We start from the raw sequence: 17,863 nt of genomic DNA, 5'->3' as shown, positions 1-17,863 counted from the left end.
AGGAGCTGAATATGAAAAGCACTGCCATGGAGAGTGCCTTTTGTTAATTAGGGGGTAATAAGATGCAATTAGGTTTTTCTACCTCAGGACAAGTTCCATTTGTGGTCAGCTTTCAGAACATGTGTGTGTCCTAGCTCTCTGCCCACTTCCTACTGAGTCACCTTGCTTAGCATGGATACCACCACCCAAGCTCCTTACAGATTTTTGACCCATCTTGGATGTTGCAACCTAGAGTTAGGCTTGTCACCTGGAATGATTTTTCAGTTAACTATCACATATAGCTTGGCATAGCCACAGGGAGAAATAGACACGTCAGAAAGCACAGGGGAATAGGCTCTTAATTTTTAATTAATAAATAAACAAACAAGTAGTTAAATAAGCATTGAGAGTAGGGAGTGTTGGAGAGCATCAGGATGGATAAGGAAATTTGTGTGCCATTTTGTTCTCTGTCTACCAGGCAGAGGGAAGCCATGTTCTCCATTCCTGTTGACGAATGACGGGCAAGTACTTCCAGGCAGCGCTTATGATGACAATCACAAGCAGAGTGGCCAGGGCACGCCAGCGAGTGCGCAGGAGAGGAAGGGAACAGGCTGAAATAGTAGAAACACACACCAAGAGAATGGTGGCAATGGTCAGCAGTAGGTTTATGAGCTGTCCATAAAGTTTATACACACTGGCCTGGGGTAGCTCCATTGCCTCCTGTTGCTGGGTTTGCTGCTGCATTTCAAGTTTGGCCAGCCGGGTCTGGTAGGAGTCCAGCACCTCCTGGCAGGGGTAAAAGGAGAAGGTATGAGGTCCAGATCAGATCAGGTTCTAGACCACCTGTCCCCACAGTGGCTGGTCTTTCCCTCAGATAAACCTGTTTGGGTTCCCACACCCTTATTTCTCGCCTGGAATGTGCAATTCTTAAATTATAATGCTATTCTTTGATGGTCCTATCTTATATCCTGTTAGCAATCTCAGTTTGCCAAGTGCCAGTTCTTAGGTAGTCAAGTGGCACAATGCTCATACAAAAGGGAGGCATCAGCAAGCTCAGGGAGACCCCAAGGTGTGCAGAAGTAGAACACAAAAATATTTGGTGAACATAAATTGGGGAGGGGGGCAAAACAGCCCAATGGAGTTCAAGCACATTCTGTAGCAATAGAGTGCTTACTGAGAGATGGGAAACAGAAAATCATTGGGAAGAGGGGGAAAAGAAAATCATTGGGAACAGGGGTGCCAACTTGAATAAAATATTGTGGGGATCCAGGTAAGCCCCACCCTGCATAATCAATCACATGAGGCAGTGCATGCAGACCATTTTAATGGGAATGCACATCAACTTTGTGGGGGCCCAGCCCCCTCAAATATTTTATTGTGGGAGCCAAAGCCCCCACAGCCCCTAGGAGCTGGCTCCTGTGATTGGGAAGGGGACTGAAATGGAACATCCTGAATGGGAGCATTCCCCACTGTATAATTTTGTTATAGGTCCCATAGTTCATGTGATAATGGTGTTACAATACATGCAAGTGAAATACTTGCCAATAAGGAACGTATCAGCATATGGGTAATAAAACCATCCACTGGCCAGCTTGAATCAGTACACACACACCCACCTTGGGTATCACTCTACAAAAAGGTCAATGCCACCCCACCCTCCAATATTCTAAGCTATATAATTAATATTGACCTGAATCCTCTGAGCTTTCTAGCATTCTACTTTGACATAGGCAATACGACATGACATCCCTCTGGAAACACACTGCTGCATCTAAAGCTGACTGTTATGGCCTACCCCATAATGTGATATACCTCATTGCCTCTGCATCCACACATTCTGTCATGGCCAATAACATGAGGATCACTCCACTGTCCTACTCGCTGCCCTTCATAATAGTGCCATGCATACATCTTGGGCTCCTAGACATGGGAGCTCCTTACCCAGATGTCCCGGGACCTCTCATAAGACTGATAGACCATTTTCTCCTCCGTGCATGCCAGGTCATGTTTGAGGTTGGTGATCTCATTGAGATTTATCTGTATCACATCATTCACCTGCACTTCGAGATGGTAGTACCTGGAGAAGGGTGGCACAGTCAAGGAGGGCGGAGTGAAGTTCTGCAGTCTGGTCCTTTATCCCTTGCTTCCCTCTTTGCACACACACCCCAAGCCAGCTGGCTGATCTTATTACAGCCTGAGCTTAAAACACTGCTGGTAAATGGATTATGATTGAGTTGGCTCTGTTCCCTCATTTGACACTTCCAGTGACAAGACACAGGTGAGCAGTGAAAGAGAGATGGCCACGATTACCCAGCAGACTCAAGGGCACCAAGTAGTGTGTGGTAAATATTAGGGTGCTGAACCAAAGAAGAGTGAGAAGAAACACTTCTGGGTGTCCTTGAAGATCAGGCCCCACGTGAGCATGTTACCAGGATAGTTTGACACCCAAGAATTGGTACTGGGGGAAATGTAATCCTGGCTGTGTTGAATTTCCTGTTATGCTAAGTATTCTATAGAGTATAGAAAAAATACCAGGCAAGTTGCTCACTGCTGAAGTGGAATTGTCGGGGGGGCGGTTGTCAAAGCAAACTCTTCTATAACGCTGCCATTCTATTTGAAATGACAAATGTGTTTACTAGCAAATCAAATGCTAGCTCAGCCATCAGCCTTGCCACTCATCCTATGCATCAGATGGATTGTCTACTTTTCTATTTTTTAAAAAGTGTTGCATAAGCAGTTCGTTCATTACCTTATTTTTAAAAAACTTTTTTGAGACATCACTGGCACAGTCAAACAATATTGTGTTTCTGCTTCAGACTTGCAGAACATTTTCCCCACCCAGAGCTTAAGCTTGGAGGAAAATAGGCACATTTGCATCAGCTGCCATTAATGTGCTTTCAGAATGTCCATTGCTCTAAAAATGGGCCCTTTTGTGGAGGCTAGGTCTCTCTTCTTTGAACTGAAGACATTCAGAATTCCTTAATTTCTAAGGACATGATAGCTCTTCCCTTTTCCTCATTACAAGAAAATTGGGACCTTGGTTCCCATGTAATGTAACTGCAGCAGAAAAAGCATGGAGATCAGAAGGAATTGGCAAGCTAGATCCTGTACCATGGTATAGGTACAGTATAAGCTATGGGGGGAAAGGGGTTTGATTCTGTCCCTCTGTGTGAATCAGCGCTAGTTCTGGGTTTTTTTTTGTGGGGGCCAATTCACACCCAATGCACTCCTCTCCAAAGCATCACTGTCCAGTTCTTTGCCCTCTCCCTCTGTTTCCAATCCACACAACTACCCAGAGGCAGAGCACAAGGGAAATGGAGGTTGCTTCTCCATCACCTCACTCTTGTCAGTGCTGGCATGTTTGGAAAGGACAAGATGCACAAGCAGAAATAACTAGGAGGAGCATGAGCAGGGTGCTCCAGAGAGTGGGCAGTGGGCCACCTGCAGGAGTGTGGACCTCTGCAGGTGCCCAACAATGTGCTGGCCCTGGTGTTAATGCAGATGGAAAAGGGAGTGTGGCACACAGTTCAAAAAGCCCATGTATCCAGTAATAGAAGTCTGATCACATTCCTTGGTGGGCAGTCTTGTGGCCAGGCCTCAGACCATGCAAATGATCCAGTGAATGGCAGGCTCGATCGCCTGGCTCCCAGCTATTGGCCAATACCAGCAGTCCTTGGATGGGCGTTCCCCTGGTGGTGGGCTCAACCAGCCAATAGGAATGCTTGGGCCCACTCCCAGGGGGCGTTAAATTGCGGCCCGCCCAGAAGTCTTCCCTGCCTTTTTGTTGGATCCCCACCCCTTAATTTGATTGCTTTTACTTGTGCTTTCACCTTGCTATGGACCAAGCCGGCCACCATATTCAGGGCTGGGCAGGAATTTTTCCATTTGGCAAATTGGCACTCACCATCTGGTTCTCACCTTTCTCATAGCAAATCACAACTTTGTAAGGCGGTTAGGAATTGGGTAAGCCTAGATCTTGGCTGGAGGGGAGGTTGTAGTCTCTGCCTGCCCTCTTTGGGAAAGGGTATCCTATTAAAAGGATCCAGGAGGAATGGTTCTGTCTGACACCTAGGCAGGGTCGGGGGCCTCACCACTCTTCCAAAGGGGGCCCTGTGGGGGGTACCCCTATTTGATATAGGTCAAAGGGCATTTCCCCCCTCCCCAAGATGTGATTTATCTTTTGATGCACTTCCAGCAGATGCACTGGAGTGGAATAGTAACGGCTTTACCCAATGCTTATGCCAAACCATTCTTTACTGTAACCAATTGTTACAGGCAAAATTGTTCAAGGCAAAAACCCAATACAGTGGTACCTCAGATTACAGATGCTTCAGGTTACAGGCGCTTCAGGTTACAGACTCAGCTAACCCAGAAATAATACCTCGGGTTAAGAACTTTGCTTCAGGATGAGAACAGAAATTGTGCGGCGGTGGCGGGAGGCCCCATTAGCTAAAGTGGTACCTCAAGTTAAGAACAATTTCAGGTTAAGAACAGACCTCCAGAACCAATTAAGTTCTTAACCCGAGGTACCACTGTATGCTGTTGTCCTGTGTCATTTCCCTAGAGAACTGTGGGGTCATGGGGCCTTGGCACACAACTCTAGATTCTGGCCCTAACAGCAGAGCATTGAAGATCTTGAGCCACAGGCTCTGAACCTGTGAGACTGAGCAGGGGGACAAGGAGACAGGAGACCAGGAAACATCAAACCTGAGAATGGGGTGTCAGGAGATGGGATACTGGAGCCAACTGCCCTCATTAATGTGGGTGCCCACCTCTTCTTCTCCTCCTGCAGCAGTTCCATCATCTGCTGTTTGTCAGCCTTCCATGACTCATCCAGCTTGTGCCACTCATCCTCCAGGACCTTGTGGTCTTCTCTAAGATCAAGCAGCTGAGCTTTCAACTCTTGAACCCTCTGCTTGATCTCTTCCTCAAGGATTTGCTTTGAGGAAGCCTCTTGAGCAGACCTGTTTTCTTTGCTCTCCGAGATGGAAGGAAGGAGTTCCTCAACAGTGCAAGTTTCTGAAGTGCGGTTTCTGGGTATGCTGAAGGATGGCTGGTGAGACATGCTGTTCCTGGGAGTGGTGAGCTGCTGCTGGGCAGGAGTAGCACTGCTGCTGCTGTCCTGGCTTGTAAAAATCCTCTGTTCCAACTTCTTCAGCTGAGCCCATGAATCCTGCAGACGCTGTTCTAGTTGGGCAATATTGGCTGAGGAGCGCTGGTTGATACGTTCAAAGGCCTGCCGGATGGAAGGTGCTTTCTCTCTGTCTGCCTTGCCCACCAGCTCCACATAGCATGAGGTATTGTCATCCCGATTGGCTTTCTCCACCCGCAGCATCTCAGATAAGTGGAATATGCGATGGCGTAGGACATCCTTTGGGTTGCGGCTGCTTAATTGGGAAGTGGTAGAAACAACAGAGACACTGCGGGGCCGAGGGGGCTCCACCTACCACAGGGACGAGGTGGGAAGATGATCAGAGAAAGAGCCAATGACATCAGCTATGAATTCATGCTCGGTCCCCACTAGCTACATCACAAGACACTGAATTATACTTCATCTAGAATGCATTCTGCCATGGCCATTATTGATCTTTTTATCTATCCCACAAAGCATTCTGCTGTGCTTCCTCTAAGGACTGATACCATTTACAATTTTAATCATAAATTTAACAATACAATTAAAAATAAATTGGGCAATAATATTTGAATGTACATGATACTGCTCCAGTCACTTGGGATGAAGGACTGGGGTGCTGAACAAGAGACAGCTGACTTGGCAAGCACTCCTTGTAGGCTGAACAGTCACTCAGGTTGTTCACCACCAACACTTCCTGACTCCTTGATTCAAGCTAAGCAGGACTAACATCACAGTTCCTATTGAAATTATAGCCTTGAGCCCTGCTCACCATCTTCCATCCTCACTACCTGCCTCTCCCCACAAGGGGATTAGGCACTTATTCTTCATTGGCATTTGGGAGGGACCCAGGTTTAGTGAGTGAGCAGGACCTGAGGGGCAAAGCCTTCCTTTGGTCCCTGCTGACTGCATTGGTAAGGCATGAGAGAGAAATGTTTCCTGACTTCTCCTGTCATGGGTCTCTGTGCACACAGTGAAATCATAATGTTTTCTCCCCTAAAGCCATGGCAGGTGCAGCTCCTGGAACCAATAACCACAGATAGTGGGTAGTTAATGTGTGGAACATGGGCTGGGGCTTTTAAGAGTCTCCCCAAGAGAGCCACATGCCCTGGGGGAAATGAGGCTGTATCTTTTGGTCACTCACTGAACTGGCAGAGTCTTCTGCTTGCTGAAAGGATTCTCCCTTGGTTGAATTACAGAGATCCACCATGGGTGCTGTAAGGAGACAGGCATGTGCATCAAAGAGCAATTCATTCAAGAAATGAAATTCCAACTAAACATGCGGGAAAACTTTCTGACAGTAAGAGTTGTTGTACAGTGGAACGGTCTCCCTTGTGGACTCTCCTTCCTTGGAGGTTTTTAAGCAGAGGTTGGATGGTCATCTGTCACAGATGCTTTAGCTGAGATTCCTGCATTGCAGGTTGGACTAGATGTTCCTTGGGGTCCCTTCCAACTCTACGATTCTATGATTCTATCTCATCCTGGACCCAAGCTAAGGGCCCCAAGAGACACTACACAAGGGACAGTATGTGTCCGCCTTCATCTCCATTACTCCAAGTCTTTATCAACATTGTCATCATCATCGTCATCATTATCCTTAATTATTAAATGAATATTAGACATTTCCCATCCCATTTGTTAAGTATCAAAAGCTTACAAACAAACACATTAAAAGCATAATAATATATTCTAGACTTTTCCCCTCCCCCAAAAAATGTTTGTGATCAGGAGCACTTTGGGGAGGACCGGGGGGCCCTGAATGCATGATTTTGAGGGAGTGTGAGCCAGGTAGCCTCCAAGCAAGGATCCCCACCATGCCTGTCACTGGGGGTCTTTGGGCCCAGGAGCCCAGCCTGTCCTGGCCTCCCCTCACTGAATGACCAGCTGGCCAGTGCTGGGAAAATTCATCTGCCAAGGGCTGTGTTGGTCGCCTGGGCTCCTCCTGCATGGGTGGGTGGGCAGGTGGCACAGCCTGGCCCCGTGAACCGCCTGTGCCCTGGGTGCCAATAAAGGACACAATGCCACTGTTTGTGATTGAAATGTGAACAAGTTCAATCCTCTTAATACAGGAATGGTGCACCTGTGGCCTTTCAGATGTTGTGGACTCCAACTCCCTTCAGCTCCCCCAGTCAGCATGACCAATGGTCAGGGGTGATGGCAGTTGTAATCCAACAACACCTAGTGTACAACAGATTCCACACACCTGACTTCATATAATGCAGTTTCCCCTTCCCACTAATCAATCCTAGAGCTCTGCCAACAAGACTTTTCTACAAGAGAATTTCCTGGTGCATTGTGCTTTATGTGTTAGAGTTGTATGTCCTTCAGCTTTCTGCCTGAGGCAAACACCTCATTTGCCTCATGGTAAGACCTCCGCGGGTGGCGCTGTGGGTAAAACCTCAGCGCCTAGGACTTGCCGATCGCATGGTCGGCGGTTCGAATCCCCGCGGCGGGGTGCGCTCCCGTCATTCGGTCCCAGCGCCTGCCAACCTAGCAGTTCGAAAGCACCCCCGGGTGCAAGTAGATAAATAGGGACCGCTTACCAGCGGGAAGGTAAACAGCGTTCCGTGTGCTGTGCTGGCTCGCCAGATGCAGCTTGTCACGCTGGCCACGTGACCCGGAAGTGTCTGCGGACAGCACTGGCTCCCGGCCTATAGAGTGAGATGAGTGCACAGCCCTAGAGTCTGGCAAGACTGGCCTGTATGGGCAGGGGTACCTTTACCTTTAAGATCTCCTTTGAGTAGGGGTTGCATATATATTATGCAAATAGATGTCTTGGAGGACATTTAGAGGTGGGTGTGAGGGGTGATGAGCCAGCACCTCAACCCCAAACAGTCAAAGTGATTTGCCAACTTCTGTAACCACTAGGGATAGAAGGATAAAGTCCTAATTAACGGAGGCCCCAAATATCTGAAAGTCTGCCTCCTCAGGTGTTAAGAAAGGCAGAGAGGGCTGTATTGGTTATTCCACCTGTTACATACTATCTCACTGAAGATGTGAACTAGGTAATGTGACTTATTTTCTCTGTGTTTAAAAGTTTCATCTCTCCCTGTTGACAACACTAGGTAGGCCTGTTTGTGGTAGTGTTTCTTTATTATACTACAGCCAGGTGTTTTACTTATGTGAAGGATGCTTTGTGTTCACTTATTCCCCCACACAGAGATTCAATTTAAGGAGGATGCACTTCTGGAACAAAACTAGACTTTTTAATTAATTACACTCATGGAGGTTGGAAAAGATTGTGAATTGAACCAACGCATGGTGAATTTGCTCTCACTGAATCCTTGCCGCAATAATGCTTGTACATCATTCTGATTACATAAAATACTTGGAATGTGGCAGATTTGGAATGTTAACAGATATTATGAAATGCCAAAAAACTTAGTGAATGCTAGGCCCAGACTAATTGGTTGTCATTATGACCTATATACTAGAGCCAAGGCTGTAACATAAATCAGTCTCTTTGGACAAAGCCCAAAATTTCTGATACGTCATGCCAAAAAAAAAAGTACCGTACATACTGGTAAGTACTTGCATCATTGAGTCATACATGTATCTACCACTAGATCTACCACTACCCCTTCATGGATCACTGCCTTGCCGTGGCGAAGGGGCTTGAATAACTCAGAGAAGCTATGAGCTATGCCGTGCAGGGCCACCCAAGATGGACAGGTCATAGTGGAGAGTTTTGACCAAACGTGATCCACCTGGAGCAGGAACTGGCAAGCCACTCCAGTATCCCTGCCAAGAAAACTCCATGGACAAAGACAACAGGCATATGAAAGTTATGACGCTGGAAGATATGCCCCTCCGGTCGGAAGGCGTCCAACATGCTACTGAGGAAGAGCGGAGGACAAGTACAAGTAGATTCAGAGCTGATGAAGCGGCTGGGCCAAAGCCGAAAGGACGTTCAGTTGCGGATATGCCTGGAAGCGAAAGGAAAGTCCAATGCTGTAAAGAAAAATATTGCATAGGAACCTGGAATGTAAGAACCATGAACCTGGGTAAGTTGGATGTGGTCAAAAATGAGATGGCAAGAATAAATATTGACATCCTGGGCATCAGTGAACTAAAATGGACGGGAATGGGCGAATTCAGTTCGGATGACCATCATATCTACTACTGTGGGCAAGAATCCCGTAAAAGAAATGGAGTGGCCCTCATAGTCAACAAAAGAGTGGCAAAAACTGTACTGGGATGCAATCTCAAAAATGATAGAATGATCTCGATACAAATCCAAGGCGGACCTTTTAACATCACAGTAATCCAAGTTTATGCACCAACCACTGGTGCTGAAGAAACTGAAATTGAGCAATTCTATGAAGACTTACAACACCTTATAGAAATGACACCAAAGAAGGATGTTCTTCTCATTATAGGGGATTGGAATGCTAAAGTAGGGAGTCAAGAGATAAAAGGAACAACTGGCAAGTTTGGCCTTGGAGTTCAAAACAAAGCAAGGCAAAGGCTAATAGAGTTCTGCCAAGAGAACAAGCTGGTCATCACAAACACTCTTTTCCAACAACACAAGAGACGACTCTACACATGGACATCACCAAATGGGCAGCATCGAAATCAGATTGATTATATTCTCTGCAGCCAAAGATGGAGAAGCTCTATACAGTCAGCAAAAACAAGACCTGGAGCTGACTGTGGCTCAGATCATCAGCTTCTTATAGCAAAATTCAAGCTTAAACTGAAGAAAGTAGAAAAAACCACTGGGCCGGTAAAATACAATCTGAGTCAAATCCCTTATGAATACACAGTGGAAGTGAGGAACAGGTTTAAGGATTTAGATTTGGTGGACAGAGTGCCTGAAGAACTATGGATGGAGGCTCGTAACATTATACAGGAGGCAGCAACTAAAATCATCCCAACAAAAAGGAAATGCAAGAAAGCAAAGTGGCTGTCCAACAAGGCCTTACAAATAGCAGGGGAGAGAAGGCAAGCAAAATGCGAGGGAGATAGTGAAAGATACAGGAAATTGAATGCAGATTTCCAAAAAATAGCAAGGAGAGACAAGAAGGCCTTCTTAAACGAGCAATGCAAAGAAATAGAGGAAAACAATAGAATGGGAAAAACCAGAGATCTGTTCAAGAAAATTGGAGATATGAAAGGAACACTTCGTACAAAGATTACCATAATAAAAGACAAAAGTGGAAAGGACCTAACAGAAGCAGAAGACATCAAGAAGAGGTGGCAAGAATACACAGAGGAACTATACCAGAAAGAAATGGATGTCTCGTATACCCCAGGTAGTGTGGTTACTGACCTTGAACCAGACATCCTGGAGAGTGAAGTCAAATGGGCCTTAGAAAGCACTGCTAATAACAAGGCCAGTGGAAGTGATGATATTCCAGCTGAACTATTTAAAATATTAAAAGATGATGCTGTTAAGGTGCTACACTCAATATGCCAGCAAATTTGGAAAACTCAGCAGTGGCCAGAGGATTGGAGAAGATCAGTCTACATCCCAATCCCCAAGAAGGGCAGTGTCAAAGAATGCTCTAACTACCGCACAATTGCACTCATTTCACACGCTAGCAAGGTTATGCTTAAAATTCTACAAGGCAGGCTTAAGCAGTATGTGGACCGAGAACTCCCAGAAGTGCAAGCTGGATTTCGAAGGGGCAGAGGAACCAGAGACCAAATTGCAAACATGCGCTGGATTATTGAGAAAGCTAGAGAGTTCCAGAAATACATCTACATCTACATCTACAGCCTTTGACTGTGTCGACCACAGCAAACTATGGCAAGTTCTTAAAGAAATGGGAGTGCCTGATCACCTCATCTGTCTCCTGAGAAATCTCTATGTGGGACAAGAAGCTACAGTTAGAACTGGATATGGAACAACTGATTGGTTCAAAATTGGGAAAGGAGTACAGCAAGGCTGTATATTGTCTCCCTGCTTATTTAACTTATATGCAGAATTCATCATGCGAAAGGCTGGGCTGGATGAATCCCAAGCCAGAATTAAGATCGCCGGAAGAAATATCAACAACCTCAGATATGCAGATGATACAACCTTGATGGCAGAAAGTGAAGAGGAATTAAAGAACCTTTTAATGAGGGTGAAAGAGGAGAGCGCAAAATATGGTCTGAAGCTCAGCATCAAAAAAACAAAGATCATGGCCACTGGTCCCATCACCTCCTGGCAAATAGAAGGGGAAGAAATGGAGGCAGTGAGAGATTTTACTTTCTTGGGCTCCATGATCACTGCAGATGGTGACAGCAGTCACGAAATTAAAAGACGCCTGCTCCTTGGGAGAAAGGCGATGGCAAAGCTAGACAGCATATTAAAAAGCAGAGACATCACCTTGCCAACAAAGGTCCGTATAGTTAAAGCCATGGTTTTACCAGTAGTAATGTATGGAAGTGAGAGCTGGACCATAAAGAAGGCTGATCGCCGAAGAATTGATGCTTTTGAATTATGGTGCTGGAGGAGACTCTTGAGAGTCCCATGGACTGCAAGAAGATCAAACGCATCCATTCTGAAGGAAATCAGCCCTGAGTGCTCATTGGAAGGACAGATCATGAAGCTGAGGCTCCAATACTTTGGCCACCTCATGAGAAGAGAAGACTCCCTGGAAAAGACCCTGATGTTGGGAAAGATGGAGGGCACAAGGAGAAGGGGACGACAGAGGAAGAGATGGTTGGACAGTGTTCTCGAAGCCACAAACATGAGTCTGACCAAACTGCGGGAGGCAGTGGAAGACAGGAGTGCCTGGCGTGCTCTGGTCCATGGGGTCACGAAGAGTCGGACACGACTAAACGACTAAACAACAGCAACCACTAGATGGCAGATGACTGATATTAGCCGGCCATATAGCCACGAAATTGCTAAAATAGGCCTGAGGTATTGCACAGCCATAAACTGTTCCCAAGTAATCTGCCTAGAAGTCATGTTTCACCAGTTTCCAGCTGCAGACATAAAGTCTAGCTCCACCAGAATAATAGAGAGACTGTCTTCAGGCAGATATTGAAGTAGGTATCATAAATGAGGGCTGGGGGGGGAGAAACAAAAACTATGTGACTTGAGTTCATTAAATTCAATTACATTACATTTTGCTTTCTCAAAAGTTGCCTTGGGTTTCTGCTCAAAATCTCCCTAGGAAGCAGAGATTTGCAGCACCAGGATATTTTGCTATTAAAGCAAGTGAAAAGGTTTATATTAATAACCACTTATGATTTATCATCTTGGTAACCCAGTTTTGTGCACAAGTGTGCATACAGTAATTCTTTTTTTTTTTTTTTTTGGTTCAGTATCTACAGCACGGGTGTCAAACACAAGGCCCGCGGGCCGGATCCGGCCCGCCAGACCTCGTCATGTGGCCTGTGTAGCCGTCGCTGGCCGCCAGCCTTCACCTTTTATTCTCGCTTTTTTTTTTTTGACACAAGAAAGCTGCCTCTTCAGCGCATGCGCAGCAGCCTGCAAGCCAGAGAACGTTTGCCCTCTAGCGGCGCCGCGGCCCCCAATGAATTTGAGTTTGACACCCCTGATCTACAGTATCTACTGCAGTATAAGAATAAAGTGCAGATTGCTCTCCACTTACAGCCCACTTTTTGAGGGCGATGTCTGATGCTGAATAGGCCTCCTCCATTTTCTTAGTTCACATGGGCCTCTTACTTTCCACTAGAGAACAGCAGTAGCCTGAATTAGCCATTTGTATTTTGGACTCCAACTTCCTGGCCAGCATGGCCAATTGTTAGACATGATGGAAGGTGTAGTCAAGCAATATCTTGAGGGCCAAAGGTTGCTATAGGTTGATGTTTTATTATATTAGTTGGCCAGTCATTTTCTGCATATGGGGTGCTTCTTATCTGTGTCTTTTATAGGTTGTGCATAAGAGCGATGCTGACCAGGTTACAGTTATTGAAGCATGTGCTACAGTCCATGAAGCCCTTGCAGCTGCTGCTGAGCTGGCCAAACAAGGTAATGGAATGCTGGGATCTTTCCGCCCCCCCCCCCTTGTGGAATTCTCTGATCTTTTGCTTCCTCTTAAGCATCTATATCCCTTTATAATCAAACACTTGGATGCTGCCACCATAACCTCCGATGCCATAGCCATCAGAGGCCAAATCACCACTGCTGAGGATCACTAGAGAATAAGCAACTTACTCATCATGTTTGCTTCAAAATGACTGGGGAATGAAGGTTGTGACTGTGGAACCATGGCACAGGATGCCTGTGAAGAGAAACTATTCAAGACAATTCTGGTTCATCTTGCTTTTTTGATGACATGTTGTGTCTGCAATTGCCAGTTGTACAAGTGTGGCTATATGTTAGCACTGGAATATCACCACTCTTCCAAGTGCCCTGCAATTAAAAAAATAAAAAAGTGGAATGCCCTCCCAAAGGAGGTGAATCAGTCTCCTTCACTGTGAACTTTTAGGATATATTTAAAATGATTCCTGTTTACTTGGCCAATTGATGGCTGAAAATTCTGTCCCTAGCAATTCTGTTATGATTAGTTTGAGTGTAGGTAATTGCTTTAAGGAATTTTAAACTGTTTTAGAAGGTTGTTTTAAACTGTTTTTTTAGTTGTGCACCATGGACTCTCTTGGTGGATGGCTGTGTGCCTACCCCTGTGCTAGGACCTTAATAAGAATCTGCCAAATCTATCAGCAAAACTTGGGTTGTAGGGATTTCCCATCAACAGGCTGGGTGGCAGCAATCCCCACTGATTGATGCTAGCCTGCCCCCATCCTTCTGACTTGATCTCAGGAGCTTTATGTTTTGCAGGCAGGGTGGTTAAGTACTTGTACAAGCTTGGGCTTATTACCATCTGAGTATTCCTCCTTGGGTTTGGCTAGGTCCTTGGTTATTGAGGAGACAGTGCCACCACCACAAAGTTTGCTCCCTGTGCCCACAGCCATCCACCAAGAGAGTCCCTCTCCAAGAGTTTCCCCAAACAATTTATTGACAGCACAGGTTTGTCTTCTACTTGTGGGGAGAACACTGCTGCTGCTGCTACAGTTGTAATAATAATAATAATAATAATAATAATAATAATAATAATAATAGTAATATTTATACCCCGCCCTCCCCAGCCAAGACCAGGCTCAGGGTGGCTAACACCAAATATAAAAACAATTGGTTTAAATACAGCTTAAAAAACAAGATTAAAATACAACATTAAAACTTTAAGATGCAGCCTCATTTCAGTGGAAACTCAAATTGACATCAAAAACTTTTTGGGGATGAAAATGTCAAGTCTTCACCAAGGCTAACTATGCAGACAGGTCCTACATGGGCCAGAAAAAAGCCAGGGAAGTCCCCAAATAGGAGTTCCAACACAGAAGGAGAAAGGAAAAAAGAAAGAAAGAGGGGGAGGGAATCAAATTGATTCCAAGCCAAAGGCTAGGCGGAACAACTCTGTCTTACAGGCCCTGCAGAAAGAAATCAGATCCTGCAGGGCCCTGGTCTCATGAGACAGAGTGTTCCACCAGGCCAGAGCCAGTGTTGAAAAGGCCCTGGCTCTGGTTGAGGCTAATCTGACTTCCTTAGGGCCTGGGACCTCTAGGATGTTGCTATTTATGGACCTTAAGGCCCCCCGTGGGGCATATCGGGAGAGGCGGCCCCATAAATATGAGGGCCCTCAGCCACAAAGGGCTTTAAAGGTCAAAACCAGCACCTTAAATCTGACCTTGTACTCCGCCGGGAGCCAGTGCCGCTGGAAAAGCACTGGGTGAATATGCTCCCATGGCAGAGACCCTGTGAGGAGCCTCGCTGCAGCATTCTGCACCCGCTGGAGTTTCTGGGACAGCTTCAAGGGCAGCCCCGCATAGAGCGAATTACAGTAGTCAAGCCTGGAGGTGACCGTCGCATGGATCACTGTGGCCAGGTCGGGGCGGGAAAGGTAAGGGACCAACTGCTTGATGTGGCTAAGGTGGAAAAATGTTGCCTTGGCTGTTGCTGTAACCTGCGCCTCCATGGAAAGGGAGGCGTCAAGGATTACACCTAAACTCTTAATGGAAGGCAATGGCACTAATTGGTCCCCTGCAAGAGAAGGGAGCTGGTCCCTCATCCCTATGCCATCCCGACCCAGCCAGTCTTCGAAGGATTTAGTTTCAATCGGCTTCCACGAAACCATCCAGCCACAGTTTCCAAGCATCTGGTCAGTGTGTCCGGGGCCGAGTCGGTGTGACCATCCATTAGCAGATAGAGCTGAGTGACATCAGCATATTGGTGACAACCCAGCCCAAAACTCCAGACAATCTAGGCAAGGGGGCGCATAAAGATGTTAAAAAGCATCGGGGAGAGGATTGCGCCCTGCGGCACTCCACACACCAAGGAGTGGTGCAACGACATCTCCCTCCCTAGCACCACCCTCTGTCCCCAACCAGAGATAAAGGAGCACAGCCATTTTCGGGCTCTGCCCTGTATCCCCATGTCAGCGAGGCGGTGGTCCAGAAGATCATGATCGACAATGTAAAAGGCTGCTGAGAAATCTAAGAGATTCAGTAGTCCTGACCCGCCTCGATCCAGTTGTCTACGGATATCATCTGTTAGGGCGACCAGAGCTGTCTCGGTCCTGAAACCAGGATGGAATCCGGACTGAAATGGATCTATGGATCTGAAATGTTATATGAAACAGGCTTTGCAGTAGCCTGTTTGTGAACATCTAACCTTCCTCTTTCCCACCTCCGTCTTCCCACCCTAAATAGCCTCCTGCCAATTGAAAAGAGAGGGTTTTTTATCGAAAGTTTGGTAGAGCTCTGTCAACACATTGTCACTTTGAGCTCAGGAAGACCAGAACTGAGCAGAGGCACACTCCCGCACTGGAAGGTTATCCCAAGTCTAACTTGCATAGCCCTGCTCACTGGAGCAAGTAGGAAGAAAAAGTCATTGTAAAAGTCCTCTTCCACTGTAAGGGGGAAAGTGTACTTTGGGAACACACAACGAATGATATACAGATTAAATCTGGCCCGGTTGGCTTGCCAGTCATAAACAACTTTGTAGAATCATAGGCTTGGAAGGGACCATGAGGGTCATCTAGTCCATCCCTCTGCAATGCATGAATCTTTTGCTCAATGTGGGGCTCAAAACCACGACCCTGAGTTAAGAGTCTCATGCTCTACTGACTGAGCTATCCCAGGATAGTTCCTCATAACATGCTTATGTCTCCTTTCTTAAGCCAAATAGGGGTGCATTGGGTTAAGAATCAATGACCATGTTTTCTGTGTTTGCAGGCTCCTTCGCCCAGGAAAAGTGGCATAGATAAATCTAGTAGTTAAGTAGTAGGTCCCCTGTGAGCTGTGAAGAGTGCCTTTGCCAACAAATACTGCTTTCTGCCTTTTGGTGGAAGGGATAATGGAATTATGAAAAGTGAGGGTTTAAAAGAGCAAAGATCTCTCTCAAACATTAACTTTTTGACTTCTTGTTTCCAGTTTTGACATAAATGCTAACATTCACAGGCTTTGACCTGTCCAATTTACCCTTTTCTCCATCCCTAAGCCATGGTACTTGATTTTTAAACTACTCTTGTATTAACTGGGCTCAAAAGCTTCCTGGCAATTATATGTGGACCAAATAGTACTTGTCTTACCTGAACCTGTTGACACCTACTCCTGTACCTGGCTCCTACCCTACTTGGCTTTCTTCTCTCATGCCTGACATTCCAGGGCCCTGTTGTGTAGTAAATGTTTCCTGGCTGTTTCCTACCAGAAGGTATTGACATAGAATTAGTTTTGCCTGCAGAAATGCAATGGGATGTCACATAAATGCTTTTGCCTAACGTTCCTGTTGTGATATTAATTCTACTCTCACCCATCAGAAATAGATTGCAACCATCTTCCTGTTTTATATGTACTATATCTGCTATTCACAATGCACATCCAGCAAGTCAATAAAAAACAGCAAGTTCTCAACTGTTACCTTTCTGGATAATTTGTTTCATAACAGTAAGAGGTAGTGAAAGGACAGAAAGAAAAACTGAGGAAGGTTTGAGCATATGCATGGAAGGCAGGGGGAAAGAGAGAGAGAGATTTTTAGAGCAGAACTAGATGTTAAGACAGAAAACTAGAGCCCCACGTTGAGTTTCTCCCCACCCCCTCAGTAATGTGTAGTGAAAATTAGCCATGGCCAGACATCTTGCTGCCCTGTCCTTCTCATTACTGTCTGCTGCTGGGAGAGAAATGAAAGCATGATTTTGCCGGGACAAACTTAAGTTCTATTGACTACATTTCCCCTGGACAAGAGCCTTGCTTTTATTTGTAATTTTGAAAATTTATAATTTTTTTTATATTGGAAGCAGGATTTTGCAAGATGCACTGTACTGCTATGCTGTAGTAGCATACGTCATCTCTTGCAAAACATAGCTTCACAATATTGTTGAAAAGACCCAGAGGGTTGAAAACAATACTTTGCAGCATTTTACAGGAAACAGATTTAAGCAAGAACAAACAAGGTGGTGAATAATATTGTGTGTGTGTGTGTGGTTTGTGTAAAAGGGAAGAGGTCCTGGCTCAGTAACGGAGCATCTGCCTTGTATACAAAACATCTCAGCTTCAGTCCCCAAAGGCACCTCCAGGAAACCCCTGCCTGAAACCCTGGCATTGCCAGTCAGTGGACAGCCTTGAGCTAGATCCATCAGCGTTAGGCAACTGACCTGGTGCAAGGCAGCTCCCTGTCTTCCCACTTGAATGCTGTGGAAAATTTGTGGATCTTGACAGCTCTGCAAGGCTGTTTATGCTGCAACAGGCTAATATGGCTGTCCTTTTGGAAAATGTCACATCAATGGAGCCATATAA

At 45.9% G+C, this 17,863-nt stretch overlaps 1 protein-coding gene across 5 annotated transcripts in view; it reads right to left on the bottom strand.

Moving 5' to 3' along the window:
• Window positions 1-330: 330 nt before the first annotated feature.
• Window positions 331-17,863, bottom strand: part of TEX28 (testis expressed 28) — an 18,586-nt gene continuing 1,053 nt past the window's right edge. For 2 of the 5 annotated variants that reach the window (XM_083592397.1, XM_083592401.1), the window contains exons 2-7: window positions 16,660-16,771; window positions 13,230-13,296; window positions 6,255-6,325; window positions 4,752-5,422; window positions 1,921-2,056; window positions 331-765 (exon numbers count right to left, since the gene is read on the bottom strand). In XM_083592397.1, the coding sequence (XP_083448523.1) occupies window positions 451-765; window positions 1,921-2,056; window positions 4,752-5,422; window positions 6,255-6,325; window positions 13,230-13,284 (1,248 nt within the window). In that variant the 5' untranslated portion in view covers window positions 13,285-13,296; window positions 16,660-16,771 and the 3' untranslated portion in view covers window positions 331-450. Of the gene's footprint in view, window positions 766-1,920; window positions 2,057-4,751; window positions 5,423-6,254; window positions 6,326-13,229; window positions 13,297-16,659; window positions 16,772-17,721; window positions 17,847-17,863 lie in introns of those variants that run through there. The other 3 variants (XM_083592399.1, XM_083592398.1, XM_083592400.1) reach the window with 2 other exon arrangements.

Source organism: Podarcis filfolensis (assembly GCF_964270895.1).
Source record: "Podarcis filfolensis genome assembly, chromosome: 17".
Taxonomy (NCBI): Eukaryota; Metazoa; Chordata; class Lepidosauria; order Squamata; family Lacertidae; genus Podarcis; species Podarcis filfolensis.
The sequence above is the reverse complement of the archived record's forward strand: the minus strand, read 5'-3'. Positions and strand labels throughout refer to the sequence as shown.